Raw genomic sequence first — 18,586 nt, 5'->3', positions numbered from 1 at the left:
GTGGTTCAATGGCAGAGCATTTTCTTAGCCTGCAGAAGGTTCCAGGTTCAATCCCCAGCATCTCCAGTTAAAAAACCGTCAGGTTGCAAGTGATGCAGAAGACCTCTACCTGAGTCCCTGGATATCCTCTGCCAGTGACAATACTGTTTTGATGGACCAGTGGCCTGATTCGGTTTAAGACAGCTTTGTGTGTGTGTGTTTGGGTGTTCCTCATAAGATCTCTGAATCCTTTCTGTGTCCTCTGATCATTGCTCCATAGACGTGGGATAAAGTCAGCTTCACGTAGCCCAGAATTCTTGGTACATACCTTTTTTCTTTTCTTTTCTTTTTTTGAAACAGATTTTCATTTTCCTTTCGACTTCCCTGGCTTTCCACCATTTTTTATCCTGGCTTCGTTGCTCAGCTCTTCCCACAGCTGCCTTGTTTTTTTTTCACGGTCCAGGATTTCTTTGGGGAATAAGTTCTTTTCATTGAACGGAGCTTTCAGGGCTACAGAACGAAAAGCAAATCCTTGTGAAAACGGGGTATATTTCCCAGTTCCCAAAGTGACCAGCTAATCCCACTACTACCATTCTGAAGAGTCATGCTTTCATTACAAAATCCATCATCTAAGCTTCTTGCTGATTGGCTTTACAGCACTCAATGCTGCAAGCCGTGACCCCCCCCCCCATGTCCCCCCAGTAGGATCCACTGGCAGGAGATTTGGGGGGTGGGGCCTGAGGAAGGCGGAGTTTGGAGAGGGGAGGGACTTCAATGCCATAGAGTCCACTGGCCAAGGTGGCCATTTTCTCCAGGTGAACTGATCTCTGTCAGCAAGAGATCAGTTGTAATAGCAGGAGATCTCCAGCTATTACCTGGAGGTTGACAACCCTACCCCCCAGTCTCTCGCTGGTTGCCAGGCTTTACACAGTGAGTGATTAAATTGTAGAATTAACTAAACTAAACTACTGAGAGCCAGCAGTGGTTAAGAGCATTGGACTCTAATCTAGAGAACTGGATTTGATTCTCCACTTCTTCACATGAGCGGTGGCTTCTAATCTGGTGAACTGGGTTTGTTTCTCCACCCCTAGACATGCAGTTTTCTGGGTGAGTTTGGGCTAGTCACAGCTCTCTCATAACTTTCTCAGCCCCACCTACCTCACAAGGTGTCAAGGTGTCTATTACGGGGAGGGGAAAGGAATGTGATTGTAAACTGATCTGAGACTCCTTAAAGGAAGAGAAAAGCTGGGTATAAAAATCAACTCTTCTTCTAAACAAGGATGCTGCTCAATCGCATATATATACACTCACAACAGAAATTCTCTTGAGATAGATTCACAAGAAGTATGCCTGTTCAGGTGTTGGCAATAACAATAACATGTCTCAGTAGTTTTTTTTCCTGGTATCAGATAATTGCATACTTTTGTAGAATCGCAGAACTAGCAAAATCTGCTTGGAGTATTTGTATAGAATATATTGAAGCCCATGGTTACAACGTACAAAAATCTGTGTATGAGTTGGTGGAGCTAGAGGAAGAGCGTAGCAGCCCAGTGGCCCACTCACACAGATCACAAGGCAAAAAAGGAAGAAAAAAAAACTAAAGATGCTTGTTTCATCACTTTATCCTGGACAATTAAAACCTTTGGACAGCTGCATCCACAACAGCCCCGACCATAGTGCCATCGTTGCGCTATGTAAACCATTCCCAACTGGATCGTCCTGTTCAGATACTCCAGCCCTGCTGCAAATGTTTGCTATTGCACAACAATGTGCAATATCCAGTGGTATGCGAAACAGCAAGGACCACCTCTGCGGTCAGGACGGTGCCGTGCATTTTGTTAGCACCGTGGTGCAGTGGTTAAGAGCGGTGGACTCTGATCTGGAGAACTGGGTTTGATTCCCCACTCCTCCACATGAGCAGCGGAGGCTCATCTGGCGAACTGGATTGGTTTCCCCACTCCTACCCTTGAAGCCAGCTGGGTGACCTTGGGCCATCCACGCTCTCTCAGCCTCACCTACCTCACAGGGTGTCTGTTGTGGGGAGGGGAAGAGAAGGTGATTGTAAGCCAGTTTGATCCTTCCTTAAGTGGTAGAGAAAGTCAGCATATAATAACCAACTCTTCTTCTTCTAGGAAAGGTATTCTTGCCATTTATTAAAGGAGTCACTGATAGGATGGAGAAACTTTTGAAAAAACATAACCTACAAACAGTGTTTAAACCCACCAAGAAAATACAACAAATGCTACGATCAGCAAAAGACAAAAGAGACCCCCTCACCTCTGCAGGAGTATATCGTATACCTTGCAGCTGTGGAGAAGTTTACATCGGGACCACAAAACGCAGCATACAAACAAGGATAAAAGAACATGAAAGATACTGCAGACTTGGCCAACCTGAGAAATCAGCAGTGGCTGAACATGGACTGACACAAACAGGACACAGGGTCTTATTCCAAGACACTGAAAGACTGGACAGTTCTACCAACTATTTTGTCAGATTGCACAGAGAAGCCATTGAAATTCACAAACATCAGCACAACTTTAACAGAAAAGAGGAGAGTTTAAGAATGAATAAGGCTTGGCTTCCTGCCCTGAAAAACCTCCAGACAAAGACAACATTCAACAATAGCCATACAGATTAGTTTTGGATTACACACATTAACAGATCACTTCAGGATACAATGGTTCCATATTAACATACCATATCCTCATTAGCACATTATCTTGATACTTACAGGACAATACTTTTGCAGGACAATACTCAGCTCAAACCCAACCCCTTTCTGACTATATATTACTCTTTCTACACCCTTGACACTGAGAGACACTGTCCTTTAGTGTTACTACTCTGAAGATGCCTGCCACAGTTGCTGGCGAAACGTCAGGAAAGAAAATTCCAAGACCACGGTTACACAGCCCGGATAACCTACAAGAACCAATCTTCTTCTTCTATTGGCAGCTCAGCCCCTCAAACACTGGCCTTATTTTAACCATTTTACAAAGGGCACATTTTAACCTTTCCATTCCTTTTGCAACCTTTTGAAGTGTGTTTGTATGCCAATAAAGGAATCATGATGACACTGGCCTTTATTAAGATTTATTGCTTACTTTTGTAATAGTAACATCTGTCATTTAATTGTGTCCAGAACAGTCTTAGTTGTATGAATTGAGCTCCCATCTCTTCTTTCCCTTTAAAAATCCAGGTATGCAGGTGCCCAATTCTAGTTTGGACCATGGTACATAGAAAGAGGGGGGGTTAAGACTCCCTTCTTGTGCTGTTTCCTTTACCTGAAAGAGCCCCATGGAGCCCCCAGTTACCCCAGTGGGGCAAACAGCCACTCTATGTAGCTACTTCACATTGGAAAACCAGCCTGGGGAAAATTTATTCCTCCCCCCTTTCCCTTACACTTCCTTACACTGGGCCTCCACACACACCTGTTTTTTTTTTAAGCAGGATAAAATGCCACCTTGCAAAATTCTCCTTGCACAGAATTTCCAGACTCTCCTGCCATTCTGCCCTGTCTGTCAAAGCAAGGGCTCTTTGAAATTTAAACATCTGCTAACTCCTTCTTGAAAGAGTTAAAACGAAAGCTTGCCAAGTTTATATCTTGTCCGATGTCCCAAATAGGAGTTTCGGGAAGATTAATGAGAAATTTCTGAAGTGCTTCATATAAATTTAATAATAGCATTTTACATCTAATGCTCCTGGGAAAGAAGGAGCGATCCAGCAATCTGGCGAGATTAACGGCAGGGAAGAACATAAGCATTATTGCCAACTGAGATCATGCACCTTGCTAGTCAAGGAAGCTCTCTGGGAATTGATCCGGCCTCAAAAAGGATTATATTTTAATTTTTTAATTGCTTTCGGAGCCATGTGGGGCTGTCATTCAGCAATGCTGAATCATCAGCATAAGCTCTCCTTTAATTCTCTCTCTGTTTCTCAGGGGGCTTTCTGTCTAATTCTCAGTTTGTTTTGTGTTATCCAGCTTGGAGAAGCAAAATGGCTGTCCCCGGATCACCAGAGATGGGCTGATGCTGAGATACAACAACAGCCTTTTTGTGATGCTAGCTTCACTAGGCTAGCCCGATCTCGTCAGATCTCAGAAGCTGAGCAGGGTTGGCCTTGGTTCGTACTTGGATGGGAGGCCACCAAGGAAGTTCAGGGTCTCTAAGCAGAGGCAGCCAATGGCAAACCACCTCTGAAGGTCTTTTGCCTTGAAAACTCTACCACATTGACATAGGTCTGCTGCAACTTGACAGCGCTTTGTACCACCAGCTTCACTCTCTCAGCCTCAACTACCTCACAAGGTGTCCATTATGGGGAGAGGAGATCTCCCGCTATTACAACTGATCTCCAGCCAATAGAGATCAGTTCACCTGGAGAAAATGGCCGCTTTGGCAACTGGCCTCTATGGCATTGAAGTCCCTCCCATCCCCAAACCCCGCCCTCCTCAGGCTCCACCCCCAAAATCTCCAGGTATTTCCCAACCCAGAGCTGGCAACCCTACCTACTGCTTTTTTTGTTTTTGTTTTTTTGCAGTCTGGACACACACAAAGGAGCTTTTTTTTACCCTATGAAGGTAGGGTTGCCAGGTCCCTCTTTTCCACTGGTGGGAGGTTTTGGGGCGGAGCCTGAGGAGGGCGATGTTTGGGAAGGGGAGGGACTTCAATGCTATAGAGTCCAGTTGCCAAAGCAGCCATTTTCTCCAGGGGAACTGATCTCTATCGGCTGGAGATCAGTTGTAACAGCAGGAGATCTCCAGCTAGTACCTGGAGGTTGGCAGCCATGTCTGAAGGGCCTCTGTACCTGTGTTGTGGAGAGTCACATGTGCCGGCCAGTTCTGTGCTAAGGCTGAGAATTACCTTCTCCTGTCTACCAATAGTCAATGAACCGTCCCTTCGAGTGGGGGGAATGAATATTTGCTCAGCGGCAAATTATGAACATTACTTACTTTTGTATTAGCTACATCAAAAATCAGAACAGCGAGCAAAGGCTAATGTAATTCTATTGTGAAATAGCTCCCAAAATGAATGTTGATTCTGATTACAGTTAAATGGGATTCCTACTGGGTAAATATTTAGCAACGGATGCCATTATTGTATTTAGCATATGGAATTTTCTCTCTGTTTCCAGGTTTTGCCATAGCCAATACTGAAAGAAAGTAATAATACATTGGCATGGCAATGGGGGGGAGGGGCTGAAAGTGCTCAGGGAGCCAACCAGTTGCTATCTGCAGGCCAAGCAGCCGTGGCACCTGTTGCCTTGCAGGACTGGAGCTTTATACGTCAGGAGAAGCAGAAGTAGATACGGTTGAGGTGTAACCCACACAGCAGATGAGTAAGTCCATCCTGGCAACCGGCAGGAGCTTCACAGAGGCAGGGTTATGGGCGGCAATCACCATCAGGGCAACAGCGTTACATCACTTCAAGTGAAAACCTGGAAGTGATGTCCTGCCACTCTAGGAACTGCCAGAAACTCTATGGTTTTCCACTGACGGTGCCCCCATGCTCCCTCCCCAGACTCCTGCCGGTTGCCAGCCACTGGCAACTTGAGGAGTGGTGTTGAGGGGCATCAGCAGGCACTGATTGGCTACGCCTCTGTGTGCCACTTAGAAGAAGGTCATCAGGCGCCAATACCTGACTTGTGGGTGTTACTGGGGTTGCTAGGGACTCACTATGCCGTCTGTGTCTTGGGGGGGGGGGCACAAGTCTTTCCCCTCCCCTGTGGAATGCCCATAGGGATCCAACCAGTGCTACTAATACCCCCACCACAGCGGTCCTCAGGATTGTGCTGCAAATTACTGAATCTATAGAGGTATCCTAGGATGGGTTTATTTTACATTTCTGACACGCCGTCACCTTGTGCAAAATAAAAACTGGGATTTGAGCCACTTTATAGTACTTAGGGGAACAGTATCTGACCTTCTAAATTTGGGGCAAATCAACAGAAGGAGTTGTAATTGGCCTTGCGCTTCCACATGATCATCCAAAGGTTTGCACACAGCCGATGCTCCCTGGGTAGACTCTGTACAAACAATCCAGAGCCCACATGCATGAGGGTTGTTTGGGCATCAGCTCTTCATGCACAACTTCAGATGAACACATGGAGAAGGGCCAGCAGGAACAATCTGATCCCCATTCCATGTGTGGATTCTGCCCAGATTTTGAGCAGAACTAGTGTGAAAATAGGAAAGGCCCTAACATCTAACCCAGAGGGCAATCCACAGGCTAAATATGGCTTTACAACCATCTCCCCCCCTGCCCTTATAAGCTCCATGCCACTACCTTATGATTTACCTGCACACTGGAGAAAGAGAACAGGAAGAGAAAGCCATTCCATGTGTGTGGGGGGGGGTCGGGGGGAGAAGCAGGCTGGATGTGTCCCATGTGCTTTGTTTAATCTATTCCTATCCTCACCAAAACCCATTACACAGTAGAGTATCCACCTGTTCATGATTTTTATGAACTGTTTGCATTGCAGAAGGTTTGTCCGTAATAAACAGAAAACTTATTATGGATGGAGCTTGTCCTTATTTTTCTGTACGAAACACAATCCCCAAGGAGAAGAATAAATTTCAAATGAATGGTGACTCACAGATGATGCACTGGGCGCTTAAATAATACATCTTTTATTGGCACCGTGCAACCCACGTCCCCGTCAACCTCACGTTGACTTGAAGCCAGAAGGGAAATTTCCCTTGGCGTAAAGGAAGCAGAGCGCCAGTTTGCACAGGTAGGACAAGATACAGTTTCTAGGAAGAAATGGTTGAAAGATGTGGTGATCTAGGGATCTTGGAGACAAGCCCTCTGCCTAAATTCCTTGAACACAAGAAGCTGCCTTATACTGAATCAGACCCTTGGTCCATCAAAGTCAGTATTGTCTACTCAGACCGGCAGTGGCTCTCTAGGGTCTCAGGTCGAGGTCTTTCACATCACCTACTTGCCTAGTCCCTTTAACTGGAGATGCCGGGGATTGAACCTGGGACCTTCTGCATGCCAAGCAGAGGCTCTACCACTGAGCCACGACCTTCTCAGTGTGAGAGCTGGTGAAATACACATCAATACTGGCAGGGGCCATAAAATCCCAGGATGTGACCAGTTGGCAAGGCAAGAGCAGAGGTGCAAAATTTTAACCCAGCTCCAGTCTCATCCAAACTTGGATGCTAAGCAGGGTCAGCCATGGTTAGTACTTGGATGAGAGACCACCAAGGAAGGCTGGGGTTGCTGTGCTGAGGAAGACAATGGCAAACCACCTCTGCTCCTCTCTTGCCTTGAAAATCCATGGTCCTCAGGTTGCCTGCGTTGGTTATGACTTGACAGCACACAATTATAGCGGGAACAAATACATTGATTCTTTCTTCAAGATGGGCTTTACAACAGCCGACTGCCCTACTGCTGAAAGGTTCAGAAGGGGAACTACAATGGAAGGTTATGCTTCAGGAGAAATAAGCCAATTCAACAAGTGGTTGTAAGATCTGAAGAAGTTATAAAAGCTGAGAGCATCTTTTGATATTCTTTTTCATTTGGAAGGCAAGTTCAAGTTCAGTCATGGGCTGTACCATTGATCCCAGGAACCTGGGACCACCGAGAGAGACTCTGGTGAAAGCCAACTTAGCAACTTAGGGAAGTACTTTAAGCGTTCATATTTGTGACTGCTTTCGGTAGAATCTGCATACCTTGACTCCTAATCCAGTCTTCTCATTTAGAACCCCCATTTTTTTAGCATCTTTTAAAGGCACCTGAATAAACTATTCATTTTTTAAAAAAACTGAGAGAAGGGGCTACTAAGATCTGCAACCTACACATAATCTGAAGCAGCCCAGCAAAGCAAGGGTTAATATTTGACCTACTTTCCCCTCTCTTGTTTCGCACAAGCCAGACCTCTTAGGGGTAAAACTCAGCACCCGTCCCTTGGTTTGGGGAAACAATGTCTTGCTAGAGGATTTCTTTTACCTAGTTCTGGGAACTTCCAGCATTCCTTTCTCTCCATTTCCCCTCAACTGGAGGGGGACAGAATCCCACCCCCAGATCATCACACAGGGACACAGGAGTCTGTCTTTTCCCCGGAGCACTACACTAGTTTACAGAAACAAAACAGGTAATATATGGACCAAACATAAGTATGTCTCCTCATAAGTAAGTCCCATTTTATTCAGCTATGCTTACTCCCATGAAAGTTTTCTTAGAACTGCAGATGAGCTCTTTTTTGCCCCTATTTGTCTTGCCATCCTGATATAATAATAGCTAGACTGTCCGAAATTTGCCGATTTAAAAGATGTCAACCTTATTGCCCAGGACAGGGTTCCCTAGTTTCAAGTATTCTTAACAACAAGTTAGCCAATTATTAGCAGTTTAGCCCCTTATTAACATAAAAGTCCAATGGAGCATTGCTCATCCACCTTGTCATTGACAAACATCAGCACGTGACACTTGCATCGTCCATATGTTGTCCCCTGCTGATGTGGGACAAGGATGTCATCAACTCTTAAGGTTCTTGAAGGGAAGATGGCACAGAATAGCCTGATATTATCAGATCTCAGCTGCTAAGCAGGGCTAGTACCTGGATGGAGAAACCCCAAGGAAGACTCCGCAGGGGAAGGCAGTGGCAAACTATCACTACTTCTCACTTGACTTCTAAACGCCTTGCTGAGGTTGTCACAGGTTGATAGTGACTTGATGGAACTTACGTACGGATGTAATACAGGTTCCAGGAATGGCTCGGCAAGTCTGGGGGAAAGCCGGCTCTCAAGTTCTGCTGCTGAGGGTAATGTGTCCCTCGTCTTAGTTAATCTGCACTCACAATAGTTGTGGTGAACTCTTGAATTCGCAGCTTACAGGAATGTATCGCAACTAGATGGCCTGTTTGGCCATGACAGACTATAGATTTAACATGACAAACCTTGTTTCCTGCTTCTTGTAACTCCAGGCCTCGCTACTTTTTCAAAGGGTCTGCTAGCAGCCAAGGAATAAATTCTACCATTTCCTATTACCTTTCCCTCCTCTTAACACGGATAAGCTAGCAACCTTTATTTTTGCCTCTCATAGCAAGAGCTAGAGTAATGAGAATATAATGAAGGTCTACTTACTAGCTGAAAGGGTAGGCAGCTTTAAATCTTCCCAGCGTTTCTCCACTGACTTTTCCCCAAAGTATTTATCAGGGTGCAGGAGAAAGTCGAGCTTCTTCATTTCTGTCGTCTCCTTCAGGGCTTCAATGTTTAATGACCTAAATATGACTTTTTAAAAAAAAAGAAAAAACAAGACCAGAGGATTATTTCAGATACAGAAAACCATTTCACATATCAACACAACTGCAACTGAAGCCAAGTTAATTTTTCTCGCCTAATCATGCTATTCCACTTGTGCGGCTGGGAAATTTTCAGAGAGCTGAGTAAATACAGATATATATGCAGAGAGACACTTGCATATTTTATTCTGTACAGCCAAGGAAAAAGCTCACAGTCCTTTATATATTTTTTTAAAAAATCTTAATTTCAATTAAAAGGTAACTTTCCCAAGGAAATGTGTCAAAACCTGTTGCTTACAAAAGTTAAATACACCAATTGTATTTGACAATTCCAACCTGGGAAATTCCTGGAATTTTGAGGAGGGTAGAGTTTGGTGAGGTGACCTGCTGGGTGACCTTGGGCCAGTCACAGTTCTCTCAGAACTCTCTCAGCCCCACCTACCTCCCAAGGTGCCTGTTGTGAGGAGAGGAAGGGAAGGCAATTGTAAGCCAGTTTGAGACTCCTTATGGTGGAGAAAAACAGGGTTTAAAAACCAACTCTTTTTTTTCTACCCATTGTACCAGCTGGGTTGCTGGGCTCCCCTGAACCCCAGGAGAAGCATTTCAGGGGACACATAGCTACAGCGGGAGTGGGAAGCAGGGAAGTTTCATTCTGCCTTCTCCTCTGCTCATTAGATACAGGCCACTAATGTTTACTCAGGCTTTCGCCATCTTTACTAGGGTTGCCAACCTCCAAGTACTAGCTGGAGATCTCCTGCTATTACAACTGATCTCCAGCCGATAGAAATCAGTTCACCTGGAGAAAATGGCCACTTTGGCAATTGGACTCTATGGCATTGAAGTCCCTCCCCTCCCCAAACCCTGCCCTCCTCAGGCTCCGCCCCCAAAACCTCCCCCAGTGGCAAAGAGGGACCTGGCAACCCTATTGTTTACCCATTTATTTTGTCCGTTTCCCATTGCTATTCACTGACAATGTGGTATTTCATTTGTATCATTTGCAGGTTTCCCCCCCTACATTTGTTGTTTGATTTTTCTATACATTTTGAGCCAGACCTTGAGGCTCCATTATGTGGTCAAGCTTTTTGCATCAGGAGAAGACTCCTTGAGCCAGAAGAAAAGTCCACTGCTAGACCAATGGATCTGAGGGATCCAGTCCTTTATACATTAACCATATTTATTTGTCCCAAACGAGGTGTATAGGTAATAGCTACAGGAAGATGTAGTGGTTAGGAGCGGTGGACTCCTATCTGGTGAACCAGGTTGGTTTCCCCGCTCCTATACATGAAGCCTGCTGGGTGACCTTGGGCTAGTCACAATTCTCTCCAAACTCTCTCAGTCCCACCTAACTCACAAGGTGTCTGTCGTGAGGACTGGGGAGAGGAAGGGAAGGTGATTGTAAGCTGGCTTGAGAGTCCTTAATGGTAGAGAAAATCGGGGTATAAAAACCAACTCTTCTTCTTCACATGTGAAAAATCCATTTCCATCTGCCATCCTGAACAGAGTTACACCCATAGATTTCAACAGACTTAGAATGGTGGGACTCTGCTTAATGTTGCAGTGTTATTTCCAGACGGAAAATACTCAAAACAAGTGAATGCAAAGGGAGGGGGGAAACAGTTTTCAACAAGTTTATTCGACTTCAATGAAGTGCAAGAACAAAAAGAAGTATTCAGTGCCAGATCAAATGAGACATCCGAAAGCATCCCTGGCCTCCAAGAATATCCTCTGCCATTTCTATGTTGGTTTCAGCTGATCTCATCCTTTCTCCCCAACAGGGACCCAAAACAGCTTACATCCTTCTCTCTTCCTCCATTTTATCCTCGCAACCATGTGAGGTAGGTTAGGCTTAGAAAGTCTGTCTGGCCCCAGGTCTCCCAGCAAGCTTTCACAGCCAGGACAGGATTCGAACCTGGGTCTCTCAGATCCTAGTATGACATCTGAACCACGACACTGTCTCCTACTGGATCTCAGACTGGTGTGGGACTTCCCACATACTCACAGAGTACCCTAACTTGTAATGGCGACCCCACTGATTTTTGAGGATCTTTGCGTGCATTCCTCTACAATCACATATTCAGGAGTTCCATATGTACACGTGAACCACATGTGAAGCTTTGAGTCACAGCAAAGAAGTCCAAACATCACTAAATATGTCGAAAATGTTGCATACCTGTTGGCTTGATCCCAGCTGTTTTACTGAAGAGGGTGTATTTTCTTCCCTTCCAGTTATGCTTTTCTTTATACTTTTTACCCAATATTGTGTTCTCCCATATATTCACTCTAGGCAAATATAAATGAAATGAAATGAAAACTTGACGTTTCTCTGCCTTCACTGAGAGATTCTGCTTTTCTTTCTTTCTTTCTTTTTTGGAGATCTTCTCTTGTATACAAAGGATCACAGCATTTATTTAAAAAAAAAAAAAAACCAGCCACAGTTTACCACAAACAGGAGAATAGAGTGCCAGGATGAGAGACCAAATGGAATATTTACCCTGAAGTGGAGTTTACCGTCCATGCACCTCAGTTGATTCAACTGGGCTGAACAAGCCAGATGAATTAATTGAATGAAACAACCAAAGACCGTATTTTAGAACACCACTTCTGATAGTTGTGAATTACTTCATACCAACCAGTTAGAAGCCCTTGAGATGAAGCAGTAGCGCATCCAACATTCTACATCATGTCATAATTCACACTGAACATCGAAAAATCAAACTGCAGAGTTATTATTAACTGGAGAAGTAGCAGTCTTGAATTGATGTAATTAGTAGCTCACAGTGTGATCCAATGCTAAATTTCTCTAATCTAATATACATTTAAATGAATGGGGTAGAATGGAGTAACTTTTCACAGCCAGTGTATTGTACTAGCTAGAGTGTTGGACTAGGTTCTAGGAGACGCAGGTGCTCCTCAAGTGTGAAACAGTACAAATATATTCACTGGAAATAGATTTCAGTGCCTTCTTATTTTATAATCAAGATGAAAATCAACTCATCTGTTAACAATACTTGCCAAATTTGTATATCTCTTTGGAGAGATTGTTGAACAAAAATAAAAGTGCACCATGTTGGAATGGGGTTGGAGCTATATTTTCCAGTTTTCCATTTGTTAATTTATTCCTGTTTCCACCTCATCTAGTCTCTGAAGTTTAAGGATAGCTGTAGTTTTAAATGTGATTTATGTTTTTTTTAAGAGAGATCTGAACAGATGCACCCGACACATTTTGAGAAACAACTCTTATTTTAGAGAGGAGGGGGAAAGAACTAGTGAGAATAACAACTGGAAAAGGATCAGGGCCAAACTATATGGTAAAATGTATGAAACAGGCAACCTGTTATAACAGGTGCAGCATAAATTCATCAGTGTCAGTGGGGTGAGATGGCTAAATAGAACCAATATTTTCAGAAGTAGAATACATCTGGATTTCAGCTGCTGGGTGCTACAATAGGGACAGGCTTTGACGTTTTTGTTTTCTTGCTCATAGCTCTTCCTGGGCATCATGTTGTCCACTGTAGGGAAGAGAATCCTAGACTAGATGGGCCACTGATCTGTCTATTATGAGCCTTCACCATTGTCCAGGCAGAAGAATTGGTTGGATCTAACCATTAAAGGAGTTTTTCCCTTGCCTGGTCAACAGAGCAGTGTCTTCTGACTGCTGTACTCAAGACCCTCCCTCAAGCTTTAGCTCTAACAACTGGTCTCATGGATCCCAACCTGAAGAATTAGGTTCAGGTGGGGCTTGGAGTTCTCCCTTAATTACCACTGATTTCCAGACTACAGAGATCCGTTCCCCTGGAGGAAACGGCAGTTTCCAAGGGTGGACTCTATGGCTTCACAGCCCTGCTGAGTTCCCTTCCCTCCCCAAACTGCCCTCCCTAGAGGAGGGATGGTTGCTCAGTACTAGAGTATCCCAACCTGAAGAATTAGGTTCAGGTGGGGCTTGGAGTTCTCCCTTAATTACCACTGATTTCCAGACTACAGAGATCCGTTCCCCTGGAGGAAACGGCAGTTTCCGAGGGTGGACTCTATGGCATCACAGCCCTGCTGAGTTCCCTTCCCTCCCCAAACTGCCCTCCCCAGGGGAGGGATGGTTGCTCAGTACTAGAGTATCTTCTTGGCATGGAGGAGGTCCCAAATTTAATCCCTGACATCTCTGGTTAAAAGGATTAGGTAGTTGGTGATGTGAAAGACCTCTGACCTTGGACATCTGCTGCCAGTTTGAGTAGACAGTACTGACTATGGTGAATGAAGGGTCTGATTCAGTATCAGGCAGCTTCATAATAACATAAGAAAAGCCATGCTGGATCAGATCAAGGCCCATCCAGTCCAGCAGTCCGTTCACACAGTGGCCAACTAGGTGTGCACCACCACCCCAATCTCCAGAACGTCCCATGCCAGAGTTTGCAATCCTTTGGAGAACATACTCCAGAGGTCAAGATTTGGGTATAGCCACCCACAACCCCTCTGAGCCCTGACAGTAGCTTCCTCACATTCTAGGATTTGCTGCAAAAACTCACCAGCGGTTCTCTAATCCATTATTTCTGAAGAATCCCATATATCTGTCAGCAGACCCTATGATCCTGGAAGACAGGGCGTGGCACTAATCAGAGCAAACGCTGCTCCTGAAACTGGCCATCTTACTGGCCCGCCGTACCAACCCTGCATTGCGGATTGAGCTAGATATTTGTTCTGCCCAGTAGCACCACGCTCACGGCAGATGGGTCATCAGGATTATCCTCATGAGCATTATGTCAGCGTGTGAAGGTTACATTCTTTTGCCCAAGGTTATTAAAAATGTTTAATAATACAAAAGCTTCATTATGTTACATCAAGGAAGTTATTTAAAACTGAGGAAGCACTTAGCCGGAGTTTAATTTTACTGTTTTTATGCTTGGGATCATATACATTACAGAGACTCATGCAAGATTTATGCATTTTGCAGTATATGAGCTCACTCAGAATCAGCTTCGCACCTCTAACTTCTCAGTGTCAGAAGTGCGAAATTAGAACAATTTGTAATAAAATGTATTTATATCATACTGCCGTGTTATGAGCAGCCCTGTAGCTTTCAGTTGTATTGCTAAAGAACTTACAGCCTCTTTCAACACAGCTAGAAACTATGGGCTATAAAAACAAGGAGGGGGGCAGAAATGTTATCCCTGTTACCCACCTCCATCCATGCATTGTCTCCATGTGCACCAAGCCAATAAAGCCAGCATGGTCTAGTGGTTAAAGTGCCAGACTAGGATCTGGGAAACCCAGGTTCAATTCCCAACTCTGCCATGGAAACTCCCTGGGTGACCCTGAGCTGGTTAGACACTCTCAGCCTTGACCCTGGCAAGTTTTTGGATGGGAGACCCCCAATTAATACCAAGTTCATGACATGGAGGCAGGCAATGGCAAACCACCTCTGAACGGTTCTTGCCTTGAAAACCCTATGGGGTTGCCATAAGTCAGCTGTGACTTGGTGGGGACAAAGAAAGGGGGATGCACAGAGTTAAGGAACCCGGCTGTCCTCCGCCAACGGGATAGGTTAGCTAAAAGTAATAATAAGTAATAATAATAAAGTGCTGTCAAGTCACATCCAAGTCACATCCAACTTATGGCAACCACTCATGGGATTTTCAATGCAAGAGAAGGTGGTTTGCCATTGCCTTCCTCTGCACAGTACCCCCGGACCTCCTTGGTGGTCTCCCATTCAAGTACTAACGGTGGCCAACTCTGCTTAGCTCCTCAGCTCTGACAAGCTCATTGGGGCTATTCAGGATGATGCAGCCTAAAGTAGGGTTCCCATATTTTTTATCTGAGGACCCAACTAGACCCTACCTTGTCCCCAAGTTCACCACAGGGACATAGAATGATTTTAGAGTCTGGTTTTTACCTTTTTCAAAACACCAAGGGCCAGGGGCTTAATCTCCTCTCCGAAGCCCCTCATCGCCTGGCACTGTAGCCTCCTGACAGCATCAGCTACCAGCAGCATTTTGACAAGTTACAAACGAAGCTCTAAAATGGTGCCGTGTCCCCATTGTGGACTCAGGGACGGGGCATCGTTTAGTTTGTCCCTTCGTTGTTTTGCACAGCAATCTGCTGTACAGAAATTTAGGAGGTGAGCTTAATGGGCATGAAGACAAGCAGTGAAGAAAGATTCATCGGCTAACTTTTGATGGACTGAGATGATGCACATCAAGCAAAGTGCAGGGGCCAATTTTTTTACAAGACAGCCCATTCATCTGTGTTACTCAAATGGGGTGAAAGATGCCTGGCATGTAATGTTTCTCATTCTTCCCTAGGAGGTAGGGAAGCTTCAAGTGCAACTTTTCTTTTAAAGGATGATTTCCTTATGGGGAAAGATGACTAGAGACTTACAGTGCTCTTCTACGGTCTATTTATTGACAAACCGAGCATGGCAAAGCATCTGGGCAGCATCAGTTTATCCATAAGCAAACAGCATGCATTAGCACCCCCCAAAGCAAAGTTGCTGCTAGCCACCCAGCTACAAAATTTCTGCCTCCTGCATTGGCATTTTCATGTTTCTCTGTGAGAAGGAGAAGAAGAAGAGGAGGAGGAGGAATTGGTTTTTATATGCCGACTTTCTCTACCACTTAAGGAAGAATCAAATGAGATTACAATCACCTTCCTTTCCCCTCCCCACAACAGACACCCTGTGAGGTAGGTGGGGCTGAGAGAGTTCAGAGAGAACTGTGATTAGCCCAGGGTCACCCAGCTGGCTTCATGTGTAGGAGTGGGGAAATAAATCCAGTTCACCAGATTAGCATCCGTCGCTCATGTGGAGGAGTGGGGAATCAAACCTGATTCTCCGGATCAGAGTCCACCACTCCAAATCACCACTCTTAACCACTACACCACACTGGCTCTCCAGTTAGAATGTTGAACTGGGATCTGGGTCCTTACTTTGCCATGGAACCTTCTTGGGTGACCCTGGGCCAGTGACACACACTAAACACACATACTAGTCTACCACACAGGGTTGTTGTGAATATTAAAATGGAAGAGAGGAGAATGAGGTAAACTGCTTTGAGTCCCCAGTAGGGAAGGCAGGGTATAAATGAAGTAATCCCTGACCTGGATGGCCCATCCTAGTGTGATCTCATCAGATCTTGCAAGCAAAGCAGGGTTGGCCCTGGTTAATATTTGGATGGGAGACTGCCAAGGAAGTCCAGGGTTGTTACACAGAGGCAGGCATTGGCAAACCACCTCTGTTTGGCTCTTGCCTTGAAAACACTGTGGGGTTGCCATAAATCAGCTGCAAGTGGACAGCACTTTCCGCTACCAAATGAAGTAAATAAACAAACAAATAATCTGAGCATGTGGAGAGTATCCAGTAGCCCTTAGTGTCCATCATGGAAATATCTGGAGCTATCAGCTAAACATCTGCTGAGAGAAGAGAGAACCACTTCCTTTGACAAGCACAGCACTACCATGCCAAATCTTCCACCATCTTTTTCTCTACCTTCATCTTTCCGATTTAGGACCTTTAAAATGGTGCCAGCATTTTCATCATGACAAGAAAGGAATTTCTTTGTCAGTCCCACTTTTTAAAAAGCCAGTATGCTACTGTGATTCAAGATTTGGACTAGAAATGGACATACCAGGGTTCCTCACATTCTGCCATGAAATGTGTGAGGTGATTATGTCAGTTGTTCACTCTCAGCCTAGGCTACCTCATCTGGTTGCTGTGAGAATGAAACTGGAGAAGGGGAGAACCACACCCTGTTTCTTGGAAGGCAGGGTTGCCAACAACCAGGAGAAAAAAGATATCTCACCCATTTAACCGAGACTTAATGTGTGAAAAGGGGCAGCTGAAGCTTTTCATGGCATTAAGGTAAATAACATCACCTGATAAAATAACATCCCATTAAGCCCCTGTTAAAAGGGCAAGAATTTTTTTCCCCTCCAGGTTGTTGGCAACCCTAAAGATGGATGGAATTTAAAATATTATCTCCAGAGAGAAAACTAAAGATAATAACACTACTGTGGCTCATTCTTAATGGCCTACTCTCTCAAAATGTGTCACAGTAAATCATCTTTTAGAGAAATTACTTACGTATATGCTAAGTCTTCTTTATCCTCTATAAAAGGTACGTCCTGTTCCACTAGATTAGGAGGTGACTGTTCCTCCACAAAAGGTACAGGGTCAGAGCTGTTCTCTTTAACGTCATTCCCTTCTTCTGTCTGGTCCTTGTTTTCACCTCTGGGGAAGGATGGGACATAATTTCCAATCCTCCAGTGCCCTTCCTTAAAAGGAACAGAGTATAAAGCCTATATGTTGCAGCATCATGTACCCTTTTGGAGGACTACCTAGCCTAGTCGGAAGGTGATCAGAGTGTCCCTCTGGGTTATACAAGATACCACAGTCCGTTGAAGTAAATTTGACTGGAGAAGGAACTTGGATAAATACTGATGTGTTTAATGCTGTAACAGTCCGTTTTGACCAGTATTAACGCAACTGAAGAAGTATCACATCGAAATAAGGTCTTTTGGACCCATCCTTATTTTGCATTGTTTAAAATTTCAACTGAAAGTCAGACTGTGCAATAATATCAGGTGCATCTAGCTGCTTACAGCCTCTTGGCTAAAGAGACAGTGTCCCTCCAGGTACTAGCTGGAGATCTCCTGCTATTACAACTAATATCCAGCTGACAGAGATCAGATCACCTGGAGAAAATGGCTGCTTTGGCAATTGGACTCTATGGCATTGAAGTCCCTCCCCTTCCCAAACCCTGCCCTCCTCTGGCTCTGCCCCAAAAACCTCTTGCCAGTGGTGAAGACCTGGCAACCCTATCTAATGTAATTCCTTTTGGAGCTGAATGCAAAAAGGAACAATTGTGCAAAGCAAAAGGTTGTAATGTGGAGTCACCATCAGAGACAGAATGAGTATGCAATTACCATATGAATCCCATCTGGCAGAACTAAGTACAGAAATATGTATTCTAGTTCAGCTAGAATACATATTTCTCTTCTTCTGCATAGGAGGAAGCTTCAAATCTGCCAAGACAGTATGCTCCTGGGGGAAAAAATGGCTGGTAACAAACTTATAATACAGCCACTCCAGATTGGTCTAATGAGTATGGGGCCCTGATATATAAAAAATATGGATTATATATCAATGGCTTCTTAATTTCCTCCTCTACTCAGGCAGGATGTGTATAAGGTCATCTTTTTAGACCAGCAATATTTTATGTTTCCCCTGACCTGGATGGCCCAGGCTAGCCTGATTGTATCTACAGGTACTCTCTAAAAGCTAAACAGGGTTGGCCTGATTAGTATTTGAATGAGAGACCACCACGGAAGTCCAGGGATGCTACTCAGACAATAGCAAATACAATTTGCTCAGACAATACTC

General features: G+C 44.6%; 1 protein-coding gene across 1 annotated transcript in view; it reads right to left on the bottom strand.

Annotated features, from left to right (window-relative positions):
• Positions 1-343: 343 nt before the first annotated feature.
• WDR49 (WD repeat domain 49) overlaps positions 344-18,586 on the bottom strand; it is a 112,840-nt gene continuing 94,597 nt past the window's right edge. The window contains exons 15-18 of the mRNA XM_056850068.1: positions 17,288-17,478; positions 11,393-11,502; positions 9,065-9,211; positions 344-489 (exon numbers count right to left, since the gene is read on the bottom strand). Of these exons, the coding sequence (XP_056706046.1) occupies positions 344-489; positions 9,065-9,211; positions 11,393-11,502; positions 17,288-17,478 (594 nt within the window). The remainder of the gene's footprint in view (positions 490-9,064; positions 9,212-11,392; positions 11,503-17,287; positions 17,479-18,586) is intronic.

The sequence above is a fragment of the Euleptes europaea genome, chromosome 5, assembly GCF_029931775.1.
Source record: "Euleptes europaea isolate rEulEur1 chromosome 5, rEulEur1.hap1, whole genome shotgun sequence".
In the NCBI taxonomy this organism is placed as follows: Eukaryota; Metazoa; Chordata; class Lepidosauria; order Squamata; family Sphaerodactylidae; genus Euleptes; species Euleptes europaea.
This window is presented reverse-complemented; position numbering and strand designations above follow the sequence as displayed.